Source organism: Aspergillus ibericus (genome assembly GCF_003184845.1).
Source record: "Aspergillus ibericus CBS 121593 unplaced genomic scaffold BO80scaffold_30, whole genome shotgun sequence".
In the NCBI taxonomy this organism is placed as follows: domain Eukaryota; kingdom Fungi; phylum Ascomycota; class Eurotiomycetes; order Eurotiales; family Aspergillaceae; genus Aspergillus; species Aspergillus ibericus.
Genome location: NW_020292128.1, coordinates 24,652 through 39,034, shown reverse-complemented (window position 1 = coordinate 39,034; position 14,383 = coordinate 24,652). Strand labels below are relative to the sequence as shown.

The 14,383-nt window shown below is 51.0% G+C and overlaps 4 protein-coding genes and 3 non-coding genes across 7 annotated transcripts; 5 read left to right on the top strand and 2 right to left on the bottom strand.

The window, feature by feature from the left end:
• Nucleotides 1-1,905: 1,905 nt before the first annotated feature.
• Nucleotides 1,906-1,991, top strand: BO80DRAFT_t212. The gene has a single exon. It is a non-coding gene; the product is annotated as a tRNA-Tyr (tRNA).
• A 207-nt stretch (nt 1,992-2,198) lies between these two features.
• Nucleotides 2,199-2,284, top strand: BO80DRAFT_t213. The gene has a single exon. It is a non-coding gene; the product is annotated as a tRNA-Tyr (tRNA).
• A 572-nt stretch (nt 2,285-2,856) lies between these two features.
• BO80DRAFT_t214 lies at nt 2,857-2,944 on the top strand. Its single transcript has one exon. It is a non-coding gene; the product is annotated as a tRNA-Tyr (tRNA).
• Nucleotides 2,945-6,995: 4,051 nt separating this feature from the next.
• BO80DRAFT_359728 (SUR7/PalI family protein) lies at nt 6,996-7,931 on the top strand (the record flags this gene model as incomplete). Its single annotated transcript, XM_025715941.1, has 3 exons — nt 6,996-7,115; nt 7,178-7,549; nt 7,608-7,931. 3 exons carry the CDS (start codon nt 6,996-6,998, stop codon nt 7,929-7,931), a joined length of 816 nt encoding a protein of 271 aa, XP_025573454.1.
• A 782-nt stretch (nt 7,932-8,713) lies between these two features.
• BO80DRAFT_426658 (mannitol-1-phosphate 5-dehydrogenase) lies at nt 8,714-10,536 on the top strand. The gene has a single exon (XM_025719827.1). It carries the CDS (start codon nt 9,182-9,184, stop codon nt 10,346-10,348), a length of 1,167 nt encoding a protein of 388 aa, XP_025573453.1. The 5' UTR covers nt 8,714-9,181; the 3' UTR covers nt 10,349-10,536.
• Nucleotides 10,537-10,581: 45 nt separating this feature from the next.
• BO80DRAFT_385725 (enoyl-CoA hydratase/isomerase family protein) lies at nt 10,582-11,751 on the bottom strand. Its single transcript, XM_025716994.1, has 2 exons — nt 11,367-11,751; nt 10,582-11,264 (listed from the first exon to the last, which is right to left on the bottom strand). The coding sequence occupies exons 1-2, from the start codon at nt 11,593-11,595 to the stop codon at nt 10,660-10,662; spliced, it is 834 nt and encodes a 277-aa protein (XP_025573452.1). The 5' UTR covers nt 11,596-11,751; the 3' UTR covers nt 10,582-10,659.
• Nucleotides 11,752-11,854: 103 nt separating this feature from the next.
• adaB (chromatin-binding transcription regulator ADA2) lies at nt 11,855-14,096 on the bottom strand. The gene is made up of 3 exons (XM_025719826.1): nt 13,655-14,096; nt 12,182-13,582; nt 11,855-12,130 (listed from the first exon to the last, which is right to left on the bottom strand). The coding sequence occupies exons 1-3, from the start codon at nt 13,745-13,747 to the stop codon at nt 12,062-12,064; spliced, it is 1,563 nt and encodes a 520-aa protein (XP_025573451.1). The 5' UTR covers nt 13,748-14,096; the 3' UTR covers nt 11,855-12,061.
• Nucleotides 14,097-14,383: the final 287 nt, after the last annotated feature.

The window sequence follows — 14,383 nt, the reverse complement described above, 5'->3', positions numbered from 1 at the left end:
TAGGGCGCTCGTGTTGGCCGGCTGCCGTGATCCTTCATCTAGCGTGGGTGAAGCAGCTAGCCACGCCTCGCATTAGTGAGTCCGGGAGCCGAGACCCCTGGTCAGCGTGGGATGGATGGCATCCGATAGAAAGAATGTGGTCGGACCGCCTTGTTGGCCTACCTATCCCTCGCGGGACTCACTTGTCGGCCGTGCGAGAATAAAGGCGCAAATGATGGTGGTCACACGGCACCTCCGTTCTGTATGCAGTGATCAGGACATTTTGGATGCGGTCAGTCGACGCATCTTCTGGATTCTTCGCTAGTGGATCAGCCTTGAAACACGAAAATCAGAGGATTGGCTCAAGACATAACATGAGTTGACTCAAGAGCTGAGTTTCGGCGCTAAGCACCAAGTAGGCAGTACGAAGCAGTCAATAGGAGCTTATTATATGGCCTATCCGTGGCATAAATCCCACGCACCATGGTTCATGTGATGGCCAGCTCGCATAAAAGTGAGATTCTTTCCAGCTTTCTAGCTTGATTCGACGGATGTTCTTGCGCTCTTCCGAGGAACGAGTGCATAATCGCATCCTCGATCCGGGTATGTTGTACCAGTGCTGCATTATTGCACTAAGAATGGCGTCTGCCGCTGCGCTGCAACATCAATCAAGGTTCCTCGCCTAATGCAAGGTAACCCATCGGGATATCGAGCTATCGACACGTTGGTGTGCCTCGTTTCATCTTACTGACATCCCACGCCACGCAACCAACCAGCTGACTATGCGGATTTCTCTTAGTCAAGCTTGTTACCTCGATGCAGCGTAAGCGCAAGGTGGCAAGGCTGCCGCTAACATGTACAGAGGCGGGATTCTTTTATCTCTGATACGAAGACCGAAGTGCCCCTTGCATGGCGCGGCTCTGTTCGACCATTATTCTCGGGTGTCACATCTAGCCAAGATTAAGCGGTCTCTGACGCTTAGCTCCTGGTGCAACCATCTTGAGCATGACGGAGTTAGACAATATGCTCATCTGCCGTCAGCTGCGCATCTACTTCCCGAATGAGTAATCCAGGTGATTGTGGCTTGCTAGCCTTGTTGCAAGCACTGTTGCCGTTTTCCAAGGTTCCGATGTAAATCACTGCTTCTATTATTCGTAACAGGGCGTTTGCCTGGAATTAGGCAACGGCTGTGCAACTTGACACATGAGTTCATGTCAAGGGTACCTTATTCCCAATTAGACTAGAGACTGCTAATGAAGTATAGCCTCTACTAGAATATGTTTCGAAACATTCTACTGAAATTATATGCCTCATTATGACACATCTGTATGACTCTTCGTATCAGTTGATGAAATAAGCTTCCAGTACGCCCCTTCCCCTTCCCCACTGTATATCCGGTATTGCTAGTTGCAGTCTCTGAAGGTAGGTTTCCCTCATACTCTTTATGTTGGCAGCCCATATGAGGCATTTAAACCAAGTCACTCCCAATATCCTCTAGACATGATTGAGACACGAAGGTTGCCGGCGACCATCTCCATAGCTATGTAGATACAACCCTAAATATACCATGAACAAGCAAGGCCCATATATATAGGTCAGAGGCAATTACAATAAACTGAGGACGCTAAGCAGCCCACATCGGCCTCGACTCCCAGTAGCTAGACGTCGACCTTGCCAACGTCATGGACTATACAAAGCATTGATTTACAGAATCTTTACTTCCCACAAAATCTGCATTTCCAACATCATTCTCTAAGCGCTCCAGAGCTCTAAAGACCATCGAGACACACGCAGAGCAGACTAACCCATAAGGCTGATACAGTCTACGTGCTAACTGGATGTATGTACATGAAGGAAAAGCAAATGGATCAGTCAAGAACTAAACATCTGGCATATATACGCAATCGTGAGACGGTACAATAGTAACCCTTGATGGTCTAGTTGGTTATGGCGTCCGGCTGTAATGGTTCATTGTCACCGGAAAATCCCTGGTTCGATTCCGGGTCGAGGGACATGTTTTTGCAGATCGATTGTACCTAGTTATTTTTCTTTTTGATTCATATTAATCAAGGCTACTATCTATACCAATCTTCTGTGTTGACCTGACAGAAGATATCCATATCCGGGTATCAAACCTAAACTCTGGCTCTGTATACTTGGCATGGGCTACCGAAACCCCTAATGTATGTAGGCAAAACTCTAGCCCGGCTAAAGAATAACCCCTGATGGTCTAGTTGGTTATGGCGTCTGACTGTAATATCGTATTGTGATCAGAAAATCCCTGGTTCGATTCCGGGTCGGGGGACTTCTTTTTGCTTTTTGCTGTTTGCCTGTTTCGTCAATGTCGCACTGTATACGAAGTGCGGAGTATAATATGATATGTATATTGGTATGCATTACCCTGCAGGATGCTTGGTCTGCCATGCTTTAGTGCCGAGGGACTTGGCTTAACTTAATCTAATCTGTCTACGGAGTACTTCGTATTATGTATATAGTGATAAGTTTTGGCTGCCACGGCCATAACCCTGCTGCTATCGCTCCATATAGAACTCGCAGCAATAATCACAACATTGAATATCCAACCCTACTAATCATATCTTCTAGCCAGGAAGCTATACGGCCATACTTTCCTAGATATCACCCAAACTCACACCCTTCAGCCCCCGTATAAGGTACGTATCTAGCACAAACAAAATAGTACCTACTATGCCTTGTGCATGATCACCCTTACCATTATCAAGCTTAACCAGTCAACTTGAATACCCTTCCTGGATACTACTACATGATAGTAATCAAACTCTTTTTAATGCTTGGAACTGACCATGAGTCATTCGCTCCGGCTCATAAACCCCGACCGACCGGCTGAACCCTCAACAACCCCTGATGGTCTAGTTGGTTATGGCGTCTGACTGTAATGGATTCTATTGTGATCAGAAAATCCCTGGTTCGATTCCGGGTCGGGGGACGTGTTCTTTTGCTTTTTTTCTATATTGGTTGGTTTGGGGGTCCGGAGTTGTTGGGTGTTAGTTTGGGGAGTGTTTTTGTTGGGTTGGATGTTGGTTGTTTTTTGGGTGGATGAGGTGGATCCTTCAATGGAACAGGATTGGCAATGGGAAGTGGGATCGGTTTGGATGTTCCGCTTTTTTTGAATCTTCTTTCTAGAGGGGGAAGTGAGGAGATGCGTTGGATTGGGGGATTACAATGATGGATGTGAGAGAGGGTTATATAATCTGAAGGGGCTGGCTAAGGGATGGGAGGTCTATATGAGGGTGGTCTCTACGGGTTGGCTTGGTTACATAGGGGTTTATATGATTTCGAACCGAGTAGAGTTTGTAGACATCATGGCTGGGGAGGTCTGTTGAGACTTGTCAGAGAAGAATGAGGAGATCTACAAACTGCACGTAGTACTAACCCGATTCTTCCGTAAGGAAGGCAAGTAGCATTAATCAGGCTACATAAGAGGAAGTAATGGGTTGAGAGATGCGAGATAGAATTGAATAACCACAGCCCCGTAGCCCAATAGTATCAGAAGAAAAGAGTGTCTAGTGTAAAAAAGCCAGCAACTTCCGATTTGATCAAACAGGGTATACAAACTGCAATTGGACGTGTTTAAGCAAAGTCGTAACGTAGCCACGAATGATACAAGGTCAACATTCCCTTATCAGCCAATGCAGTATGGTGAAGGATGGAGTAAACCCCTACCGGGATTCGATCTTTTCCTCCTTCACCCAAAAGACATCTGGCTACGTTATTATGCAATAAATTCCTTGACGGACACATTCAAGAACAGCGCAGAAGTGTCTGTCTATATTGCCAGTGCAACTATAGCTCCTGGCCCACGGCAGCAGGTAGCTCGATGTAGCATGGCTCGGCTCAGAAAGCCAATAGGAAATTATTGTTGGATGACCTCCAGTGTATTTCAGATCCCATTTCAACGATGTCTCTCCCCTGCACTGTCCATGTTGAGAAGGATCAATTGGTGCAAGTGCCAGCGTTGTAGGACTGAGAACCGTGCCACTGACTCTCAAGGCAAGGGCTACCAGTCCCAGAGAAAGATATAGCCTCAAAGCGATTAGAAGAATCATCTGTATATGGTTTATTCTTAGGAACCATTTGCTCTGAGTCTTCGTTATTGTTACTGATGAGCTGCAGTCTCTCAGGTCGATATCGTTGTTGGCCGCTTTAGATGATACTCTCGACCAAATCAAGGACAAGGTATCCATGCTTCGGCAAAAAGAGAGCCATCTATCCGCCGGCGGAGATAATGTCTGCGCGGTCGATGCCGAATCTTTCCAGCTCTGTTGATATCCATAGGCCCATGTAAGCACCCGTTAATCGGTCGAAACTGTTCGTCGTGCCCAGTAAGAGTAGGGTCTATACCTTTAGCTATCCCCTGACATAGTGTATCATTACTATACATATGAGTAAGTGGTCTATTCATAATGACACTTGGATACTCACGCGAATAGGGCACAAAGCCAATGCTATTGCAATTCTTAGCTTTTACGAGAATGACCGTTGTTTCTGTTTTGCTCTGCTGTGACGACCAAAAATAACAGTTGGCTTTGTACTAAGGGGATACCCCAAAGAGTACGCAATACTTCAAATTGTGTATGCCATCTATTATTCTGCCAGTTGACAAGGACAATAATCGCAGAATTAGGATATCGAGGGCATTCGTCATTTCTCTCGTGCGTAAGATTTCTAGCCACTTGTGTTGATCAGGTTGGTTTTGAAGGGGTTTCCCCAAATCTTGTGGTATGTTAAACCGTAGTATCCCTCTTGACGACGGATGTTTGTTCAAGGGGAAGGTGTGGTGCTGGGCTTGACTTCATAGGGCCTATTTAAGGTTGGGACATTGTGATTCATCCGTTGTAAAAGGGAAAATTGAGCTATCCTCTCCATAGAAGATAACATCATTATGGTTTATCATTAGAATGAGGGAATAAAGAAAATAGAAAGCTGACGTTAGACTCTCGCTCTATCCCACGGCCAGACGGCATTGGGCAAGAATGAAAAGAAGGATTGAGAAAGATTGTGGCGTATGGTGCGAAAGGGGGGTGGAATAGTGGACAGATCTCAAGTTCTATGACGAGATTCAATGGTTTCGAGTAGGTGATGAAAATGATTGAGTATTCATTGGGGGGAGTTAATAATGGGGAGTTATCGGATCCAAAGCTGGATAAACCCATAGAATTCAATCGGTGCACCCGGGCTTAGGTAGAGGGGGAATAGCATTCAGAGATTAGCCAGAGCCTGACTCCCTGTATTGCTAAGGTTTATGAATGATGTCCTGATATTGACAGCATGCAAGCCTTGATCAAAATCTGAAGCGATTTGGTGAAAATTTCATCCTGTCGGCCTTGTCGCCAGTCCAAATCCATAACTCTACACTATATAAAACCAGTCAGCATGAGATCCAAAGGTTGTAGGGACTGAAACTCTATCCAGCACTTCCTATGAGGTATACAAATCCTTGCTGATTGATATTTGCTTGGATGAAGTAGAACTCGTCTTCTAGCCACAACCTTTTTCTGGCAACATAAAACAGTACTGTTCGAGATGCAGGCGCTTAGTGCTCCACCATATGCTAAAGAGCGTAGATTTAACCCGAATAAGAGAAAGAAGAGTTTAGAATTGGATCAATGATGAGATCTCTTTCACTAATGACAATCAAGTTAGTCTTCAAAGCCTCCTGTCTGTATCGGAGAATATAATCCAATGGAAACTCCGTGCTATATCTCTGCCTTTGAAGTCATGCACCATGCCGCTTCTTGAATGCCCCGGTGAATTGATCGGCATGCCTGCAGTCTCGCTTGAATTAATTTCCGATTTCTTATTCCGACACTCCTGTGCATGAGTTCTGACCCCAGTCAATGTATGAAGCATAATCGCATCGAGTCTGAATCGAATCAAGGTAGCGTGTGGAGACAGGTATTCAGTGCGATGCTATAATGGTTTATCTAGCGTTCTAAAATTGTTTTGGTACCTCGTCCATTTACTCCGAAGAAATGCATGACCAAAGGGAGTCTGGCAATTGTCTTGTCTGACGTGTCCATATAAGCACATTGAATCTACAGTCGTAGGAACAGAGAAATGATTTCATGAAGTCTTCAGCGGCCTCATGGGCTGTGTCTGTATTTTCGGCATCTTGGTGAAACTCATTGGTGTTTCTTCGTCAGGATGGGTAGAAAGAAGCTCGAAGCGTGGACTGAAGTATGAATGGCTTATATTGTTTGCTAACTTAATCCTTTTCTCGCTGGTGTTCTTGGTAGAAGGAGACTAGAGTACTCCGTAGTCAATGTGGGGATTAGCATTAAAATACTCTGTATGAGGCACAGGAACTTGTTTTTTATCAGCTGGCTAGGCCTTTGTTAGCCAAGTATTTCGTAATTGGTTAGGACATACTCATGTACACTCATGTTTGAGCAGCTCCCAAACATTGCTCATTACCCTGCCAACAGTCTGGGATATTACTATACAAGGGAGAGCTCGGATAGCCATCATTCCAACTACAATTCTCCGTACAGCAACGACCATCGCTGAACCTATCACTCTCGACATGAGATGTCAAGTCCTTTCAAGATAACTGGTAGACCAAAATAGATACTGTCGCCAGCCACATAGATCCTGACAAGGGAGGATAGAGCTAACACTGTCGCACGACATCAAGTGACTTTATGTTTCTTTCAGTCCAGATTCCGCAGCCTGGCAGGCCCCCATTCTTGCTGTGGGCGGTCCTCGGGGTAGCATACCGGGCCTTAAGAATCGGGCCTGCACATTCCCCTGGTCGCCCTCAACCAATTGGACATCCCGTCAATTTCAATGCCACGTGCGTACAGTGCCTGTCCCTCGTTGAGGGCTTATTGCCGCCATCGCAAGGAATGGTGAAAGGACACTGCTGCTCTGCTGCATAAAGTCGTCGCTCATGTCGTCTCCAACCGGACCATTCTGCTAACGACTGCCATGCTGCAGTCGATCTGTTGACCTTCGCTACTAACACATCTAAATACACCATGGGCCGCCTGGTGAACTACTTCCCCACGATAACAGCGTTTATCGCTTTTATCCTCAGCTTACTATGTCTCTTCGCAGGCACCCAACTGACCGTCTTGCCCGGGGCCGATATCCTCACAGTGAGTTGATTCTCCTGTCGCGCGCTGTGCTTGTTCGGTAGGCTGAGACATCAATGACATAGGTCTTCCCCTCAAATAAAAGCCAGGATACCGGCATACATGACTTCTACTCGATATACGTCATGTCGTACTGTGAGGGGGATCTCATGTCGGGGAACAGGAGGTTTATGAATTGCTCCAAAGCTTCGTTGCCCTTCGCCTTCGACCCTTCTTCCGTGCTGTTGGAAGAAACCGGGAACACCACCTCGCTGTCCAACTTGGGGTGGCCCGACACCATCACGGATGATTTCCATTCCTTCGGCATGACCAGCCGAAGTATGGGGCCCCTCTACTGTATTGGGGCCGGGGTTGCTGGACTTGCGATAGTGGGCAGATTATGGTGGACGATCCGGCGTGGGCCACGGCAGTCCGTGATCGAGCTAGTGCTGTTACTGGTAGAGTCCATCCCCAGATGTATGAGTCAAATGGGACCGGCTACTAACCACGATTTAGTTGGGGTTTGCCATGCTCGGAATCGCCTCGATTATTGCCACGGTTATCGCATTCCAGTTTGTCGGCCTGGTCAAAGATCATGGTCGGGATACCGGCGTCAATGCCGAGTACGGTCCACAATTTTTAGGAATGACATGGGCAGCTACGGGGTTGTTGTTGGGGGGGAGCATAACCAGTCTGGTAATGGTGCTGGTCGATCGCAGCCGGTCAGACTTGACTGCCCCTGCAGACGACCCTGGCGATGAGACGAAATCGGACCAAGTATCGGTCAAATCAAGTGCAGGGCCGTCAGATGCGGAGACGGAAAAAGATGGAAACCACTGAGCGAAAGAACATGATAAGAGCGGATTGGTTGCAAGGGTAGATAGTGCGGGTAGAAATGGATCGAAATGCACCGAATGCAGACCGGGCTATAGAAGATGAAGCTATTGGGGGGAGGGTGCGGATGGCCTGGACGGGTTATCTTGGGGTCAAGACCGTCCAGGATGTATAAAGACCCACAGAAACCCCATGAAAGGGATTCTACGACCGTCCATTGTTGATCGCACCCAGTGGGGGTAGTGTTGCTGGGGGAAGAACCGGTCACGTCACCAGTGGAGGGGGACCGGGTGAGGGTCGAATGACAAGGGCGCATGGCCCCTCCTGCGCTACTCATTCCCGGCATCGCCCAGCGCTATCGCTGGTCTGACAACCCCAGTGGGGCAGCGTGATGATGATGTTAACGACATCCTTCACATAGTATGTCATGGAATGATGATGCTGTTCCTGAGATGATGTAGTTGACAGGGGATCACCCGTTAAGCCACGATGAGCAGCGATCAAGGGGACTCATACTGGCAGAAAATCTCCGAGACTGCTTGACTGACTGTTACCGTGTAATCTGCCAGACTTCACCCGCCGGACCAAAGGACTCACTAGTATAGCCGTAGTCGACTTCGCGATGGCACTGTTGCACATGCGACACCTGCACCGACAGCCGTGTCTGGTGCGGAATCAACCGGGATTCTCCCTCCGGTGGCCTCTGATTGGAATTCAAGTCAAGGGGAAGTGAGTAAGGAGGCCCCGTGCAGGCCTGAATTGCCCGCGCCGCCAATCCGCATTGGGCTGCGTCATCATCGCTCATTGGAACGGCCGTCACTGGTCCTGTTGGGCCTCATCCATTAAGTCATACTCCCGGCCGGTTCGCTCTCCCCCACTTGCTGGTGAGGAGGGACCATGTAGGGTATCGTGAGGTTGTGCACTGTAGAGGCAAGCGCCCCCCTTGGCTCCCAGTTCTTCCCGGGGTCGCCCATTCACCGTCGCACCTTCCCTCCGTTTCGATCGTGCCTGCCTCATTCCCTTATTCCCTCATTCCCCCTCGTGCTCGTGAATATACTTTATATACCCCTCCATTCCCCCCTCTTCTCACCACTCTTTTTCCTCCATCATCCTTTGTCTTTTCTTTCACACTCACCACTTTCTCTCTGATCAACACTTGTCTTCTGCCTCTTCTCTCTTATCAAGTGTCTAACTACTCCTCCTACGGCACTCCCTCACAACAATCCACCTATCTCTTCTTTTGACCCTACTGCATCATGGGCAAAAAGGCCATTCAGTTCGGCGGTGGTAACATCGGCCGTGGTTTCGTTGCCGAGTTCCTCCATGAGGCCGGCTACGAGGTCGTCTTCGTCGACGTTGTCGACAAGGTTGTCGAGTCTCTACAGAACACCAAGTCGTATGATGTCACTGAAGTCAGTGAGGAGGGCGAGAGCACCAAGACCATCACCAACTACCGTGCTATCAACTCCAAGCACAACGAGAGCGATGCCATCCAGGAAATCGCCACGGCTGATGTCGTGACGTGCGCCGTGGGCCCTAACATCCTCAAGTTCATTGCCCCGGTGATCGCCAAGGGTATCGATGCCCGCACTGAATCGAAGCCCGTGGCTGTCATTGCTTGTGAGAATGCCATTGGAGCTACCGACACGTTGCATGCTTTCATCAAGCAGAATACCAGCTCGGAGCGGGTCGAGTCCCTGTACGAGCGCGCCCAATTTGCCAACTCTGCCATTGACCGGATCGTCCCTCAGCAGCCTTCCAACAGTGGACTCAACGTCCGGATCGAGAAGTTCTACGAATGGGTCGTCGAGAAGACCCCCTTCGGCTCTGTCGGTCACCCCGATATCCCTGCTATCCACTGGGTTGATAACCTGGAGCCCTACATTGAACGCAAGCTCTTTACCGTCAACACCGGCCATGCTACTACAGCCTACTATGGCCACATCCGGGGCAAGAAGATGATTGCAGATGCTCTGGATGACCAGGAGATTCGGGGCCTTGTCCACAAGGTTCTCGACGAGACTGCCTCACTCATCGTGTCCAAGCATGACATTTCCGAAGAGGAGCAGAAGGAGTACGTCGACAAGATCATCAGCCGCATCTCTAACCCTTACCTCGAGGACAACGTCGACCGAGTGGGACGTGCTCCACTGCGCAAGCTGTCCCGCAAGGAGCGGTTCATTGGACCGGCCTCCCAGCTGGCGGAGCGCGGCCAGAAGTACGATGCCCTGATGGACGCTGTGGAGATGGCGCTCCGCTTCCAGAACGTACCTGGCGACGACGAGAGTGCCGAACTGGCCAGCATCCTCAAGGAACGGTCGGCGGAGGATGCCACCGGTCATCTTACTGGCCTGGAGAAGGGTCACCCGCTGTATCCTGCCGTGCTGGAGCGGGTGAGCAAGGTACAGCAGGAGACGAAGTAAGAGCCCTGCTGTTCTTGCAATGTCGAGATTCATAATGTTCACGATTACGATTACGAAAACTGCGAATGCATTCCGAGCCGATCACGGACGCGAATGTCCAACCGCATGTACAACTGGCTCTGCCGCCGGACGGAGAGAGCCACCTGGGATACGGCGAACAATGGTCGGCGCGGATGGAGCATGGGCATGGGAAATGGATTAGCACAGTCATACAATAATGATGTACTTAGTTGCAGGCAGCTAGGACCAAGGAATACATGACTTCATAACATGAACTGCACTGGTATCTCGTAGGCGCAACGTAGAATAGATCACAACTTACTATCCACCCACCGAGGCTTCCGTTTCTCCACGAACGCACGCAGGCCCTCCTGGATATTGTCACCCGCATTTAACCGCCCCGACCACTCCTCAATCAGGCGGCTCGATGCCTCCTCCGCTCCCAAGCCTTCCCATCCCAGCTTGACACCCTCGCGACTTACAATCACCGCATCCGGACTATTCGCCGCAATCTGCGCCGCCACCTCCACCGCGCGCTTCACCACATCCCCCTCCGCCGGCACCACCTCATTCACGAACCCCCATTGCAACGCTTCCGCTGCACCCACTCGCCGGCCCGTCAACGCCATCTCCATCGCCCGTTGCCGTCCCACCGTCCGCACCAACCGCGGCAACGCTCCCGCCCACGCCACCACGCCGCGCTGCACCTCGGGTAATCCGAAATACGCCTTTTCGGCGGCAATCACCAAGTCCGCATTGAGAACCATCTCGCATCCACCACCCAGACAGAGTCCATTCACAGCGCAGATTATGGGCTTTTTGCCGCTGCGGCGGGAGAGGCCGCCGAAGCCGGAGGGGGGCATGTTGGGGGTTTCTTTTTGGGAGGTGGATGTTCCTTGGACGGTGTTGTTCCATTCTATTTTTAAGGTATAGTTAGTATGAGTATACTAATCCAGAATATTGAAGGGAGAAAAGAGCAGATGGGAAATGGGAAATAAGTAAAGTAACAGTAAGTAACCTTTTAAATCCGCGCCGGCGCAAAAAGCTCTACCCGCACCGGTTAATATCCCGACTCGGATGGAGGGCTGTTCGTCCATCCAGGTCCAGATAGCGTGGAGTTCTTGGTGGCCGGCGGATGAGATGCTGTTTAGGGCGGTTGGGCGGGATATAGTCACGAGGAGGATGGAGGGGTGAGGTTGGCTGAGTGTTAGGGTTTTGGAGGAGGAGGGGTGATTGGGGAGGGACATTTTGGGGGGTATTGTTTTGGGGGAGTTCTTAGGATGTGGCGTGGTGTGTTTGGTGGATGAGGGTGGATAAATTGTGGTATAGATTGAGAGTATGGTAAGGTGGTAGAAGAAGAGGGGGAGTTGGTGTGATGTTAGAGAAGAGGAGTTGGAGATGAATGGGGGTAGGGAGTTGCCGAGGCCCGGGGAGTAGGGATGATTCTTAGGATGCGGAGAAGACAAGGCTACCTAGTTCGGTGCTAGCCCGGGTGGGTATCATCTCCGGTCTAGCCACCACTCCCATTATCCATGACTATCGTGTGTTTCTTTTATTGTTCATAAATCAGAGGAAGTTCTACGGGCAGCTATATCCAGCAAGTCCCATGCAATCAAGTCAATCAGTAATCAATCAATCATCTAGCCTCCCCCGCAACGCCGCCAACTCCTTACTCGCACAGAACAACGTGGTATCCAGCTCATGCAATGACGCTCAGCCCTTGTTGATCCAGCCGCTGTGAACCATAAAATCGTAGATTCGACTTGACTTGGTACTGTCAATCTGCAGAGGTCAGCATGTCTTCAATGCCTTGCTATCCAGGAAGAGACCTACCTTGCATATAGTGCGCGCGTCCTTCTTCTTGAGAGTGCCGCCCTGTTTCATCGATTCCTTCAGCAACGTCTCCTTGATCACCAGGTACGGCTTCGGCTGCATGTGCAGCACGTTGCACACCTCTACTTCCTCCTTCGTCAACAGGTGCAGATCCGGCGCCCCCTCGTTCTCCAGCTTCCACGGAATCACCCCGTTCAGTGGCTGGATCACAAACTTGGTCTTCGCCGGCTGCGGCGTGCTTACCCCGTCCCCATTGCTCGCGGCAAAGGCCCGGTCGAAGTCGTTCATCGGCTGGTTGACAGGCTCCGGCGCTTTAGGAGTGCCGGACACCTTCTGCAGCCGGAGGGGAAGCTCCGGAGTCGTCAGCTGACTAGCGGCGGTCGGCTGTTCCGGTTGCTGCGCCTGTTTGGCCGGTCGCGTGCTGGCGAACCGGTCAAATGAGCCTTGCGGCACCAGTCGCTGCGCTCGCTGCTGTTTCTCTTGCTCGTACTTCTCTCCGCCTTTGAGATCGCCGATCCCCATCTGGCGCCACTCCTGGAGCTGCGTAATGGCCAGCCGGAGGTTGTGCTCGTACTCCAGGCCCTTGTTGAACTCCTCAAAATCATCGTGGTTCATCATCCGAGCAAAGGGCTTCGCCTTGTTTAGCAAGTCTCGCTCCTCCTTCGTGCGCTTCTTCTCCAGTGCTGTGTTCTTGCGATACTCGAGGAGGTTATGCTCGAAGAGGACTTTCTTGCGCTCTGTGCGCGCCGTAAGTCGCGAGTTGTAGATATCCACCACCGTCATCTTCAGTTCCATTTCCGCGTCCGTCTCGCCATTCGCCGTCTCGCCTGCGCCAGGTTCGAACGTCATGTGCTGGACCGCTTCTTCGGCCTCGTTCATGAACTCCGTCTCAAATTCCAACCGACCCGGCATGTATCCCTGCACTTCGTGACAAGCCGGTACACTGGCCGTAGGCTTTTGCTTCGGTGTCGTGGGCGGAGCTGCCTTAGCCGCCTCTTTGCGCTCTTCAATGCGCCGCTTTTTCCGTGACTGGAACTCCTCCTTCGAGATAGCCTCCGAGAGCCGCTTGTCATCGGGGTCGGCGCGTTCTGGCAATGGGAAGTTCGGACTGTCGATGTAGGCGCTGACGTAGTGATCGCGGACCTCCTCCTTGGTGCGATAGCCACCAATGTGATCTGCAATGTCGGCCCAGGACCCCAGCCCGTAGATCTCCGCGCCTTCCAGCAGCAGCAGCTCCTCGTCCGCACCCCAGTCTTCCTCAAAGATCGGAACGGAGTTTTGCTCGATCACCTGGAATGGATGCGTCGACGGATCATGGTTCTTGGACTTCTCCCCGGCAGCGAAGCAGGGAACACAGAGATCATATTCGTGGCAGGCGGGATGGGCGCAGGATACGCGGACCTAGAGGGGCCAGCTGATTAGATCGAGCCAAGTGGCAGTGAGGTCACGAGGACACAGATCGCAAGACTGTACCGTCGAAGTCACGTCAACCGAGCAGATATCACAGTGATATTTGGTGCCCGCTTCAGTGCCGCGCGAGGCGGTCTTCTTCCGTATTACACCCATCGGTCGCGGGTCCCTTTCATCCTCCACTATTCCCGGATCCGTTTCGACCACACCGACACGCCCTCCAGTAATTTGAGAGGGCAACTTGAAGCTGGCAAGAGGAAGGATTTATGCGATGGGCGAGATGGTGGGCTTGAGAACGGCGGTAGCGCAAAGGGATGTACGTCTCCGCAGTCGACTAGCGGGGGGGGAAATGCCGGGGAAACAACGGTGGAGTAAGCTTGGAGACCCGGAAGAGCTGGTCCGACAGGCAAGGGTTCCAGAACAGACGATTCGCAACCACCGACAAAGTTTCTGGGGATGGCGGGGAGATTGTGACAGCTGATGTCGCAGTAAACTTGGATCGATCGCGTATCGCCGGTGGACGATTCGAGGTTCTGGGGGCGGTGGCTGAGTTCTGGGGCTAGTGTGCTGCGGTTGCCCGATCGAGGCTAAGGTCCCGATTTGGCATGGCACCGCCTCACATTCAGGAGATTGATGCCTCAGGCCAATTGCTCCATCGCGGGTGGTCAGGCACCAAGGCACGAAGAATTCAGGCAACGCTGTTCCTGGACCAATCAGGGGTAGGTAAACGTGCCCACTATTCTATTTTGGACTCGGGCCTCCTTCCCCTCCTCAGCCCTCAAGTCTGAGTCG

Coding starts and splice junctions, on each gene's coding strand:
- BO80DRAFT_385725 (XM_025716994.1), bottom strand. CDS start 11,595: ATGTCCCTCCCCAATCACCCCTCCTCCTCCAAAACCCTAACACTCAGC. Junction 11,265..11,366: donor CGCCGGCGCGGATTTAAAAG/GTTACTTACTGT, acceptor CCTTAAAAATAG/AATGGAACAACACCGTCCAA.
- adaB (XM_025719826.1), bottom strand. CDS start 13,747: ATGGGTGTAATACGGAAGAAGACCGCCTCGCGCGGCACTGAAGCGGGC. Junction 13,583..13,654: donor CGGTTGACGTGACTTCGACG/GTACAGTCTTGC, acceptor TGGCCCCTCTAG/GTCCGCGTATCCTGCGCCCA. Junction 12,131..12,181: donor ACGCGCGCACTATATGCAAG/GTAGGTCTCTTC, acceptor TGACCTCTGCAG/ATTGACAGTACCAAGTCAAG.
- BO80DRAFT_426658 (XM_025719827.1), top strand. CDS start 9,182: ATGGGCAAAAAGGCCATTCAGTTCGGCGGTGGTAACATCGGCCGTGGT.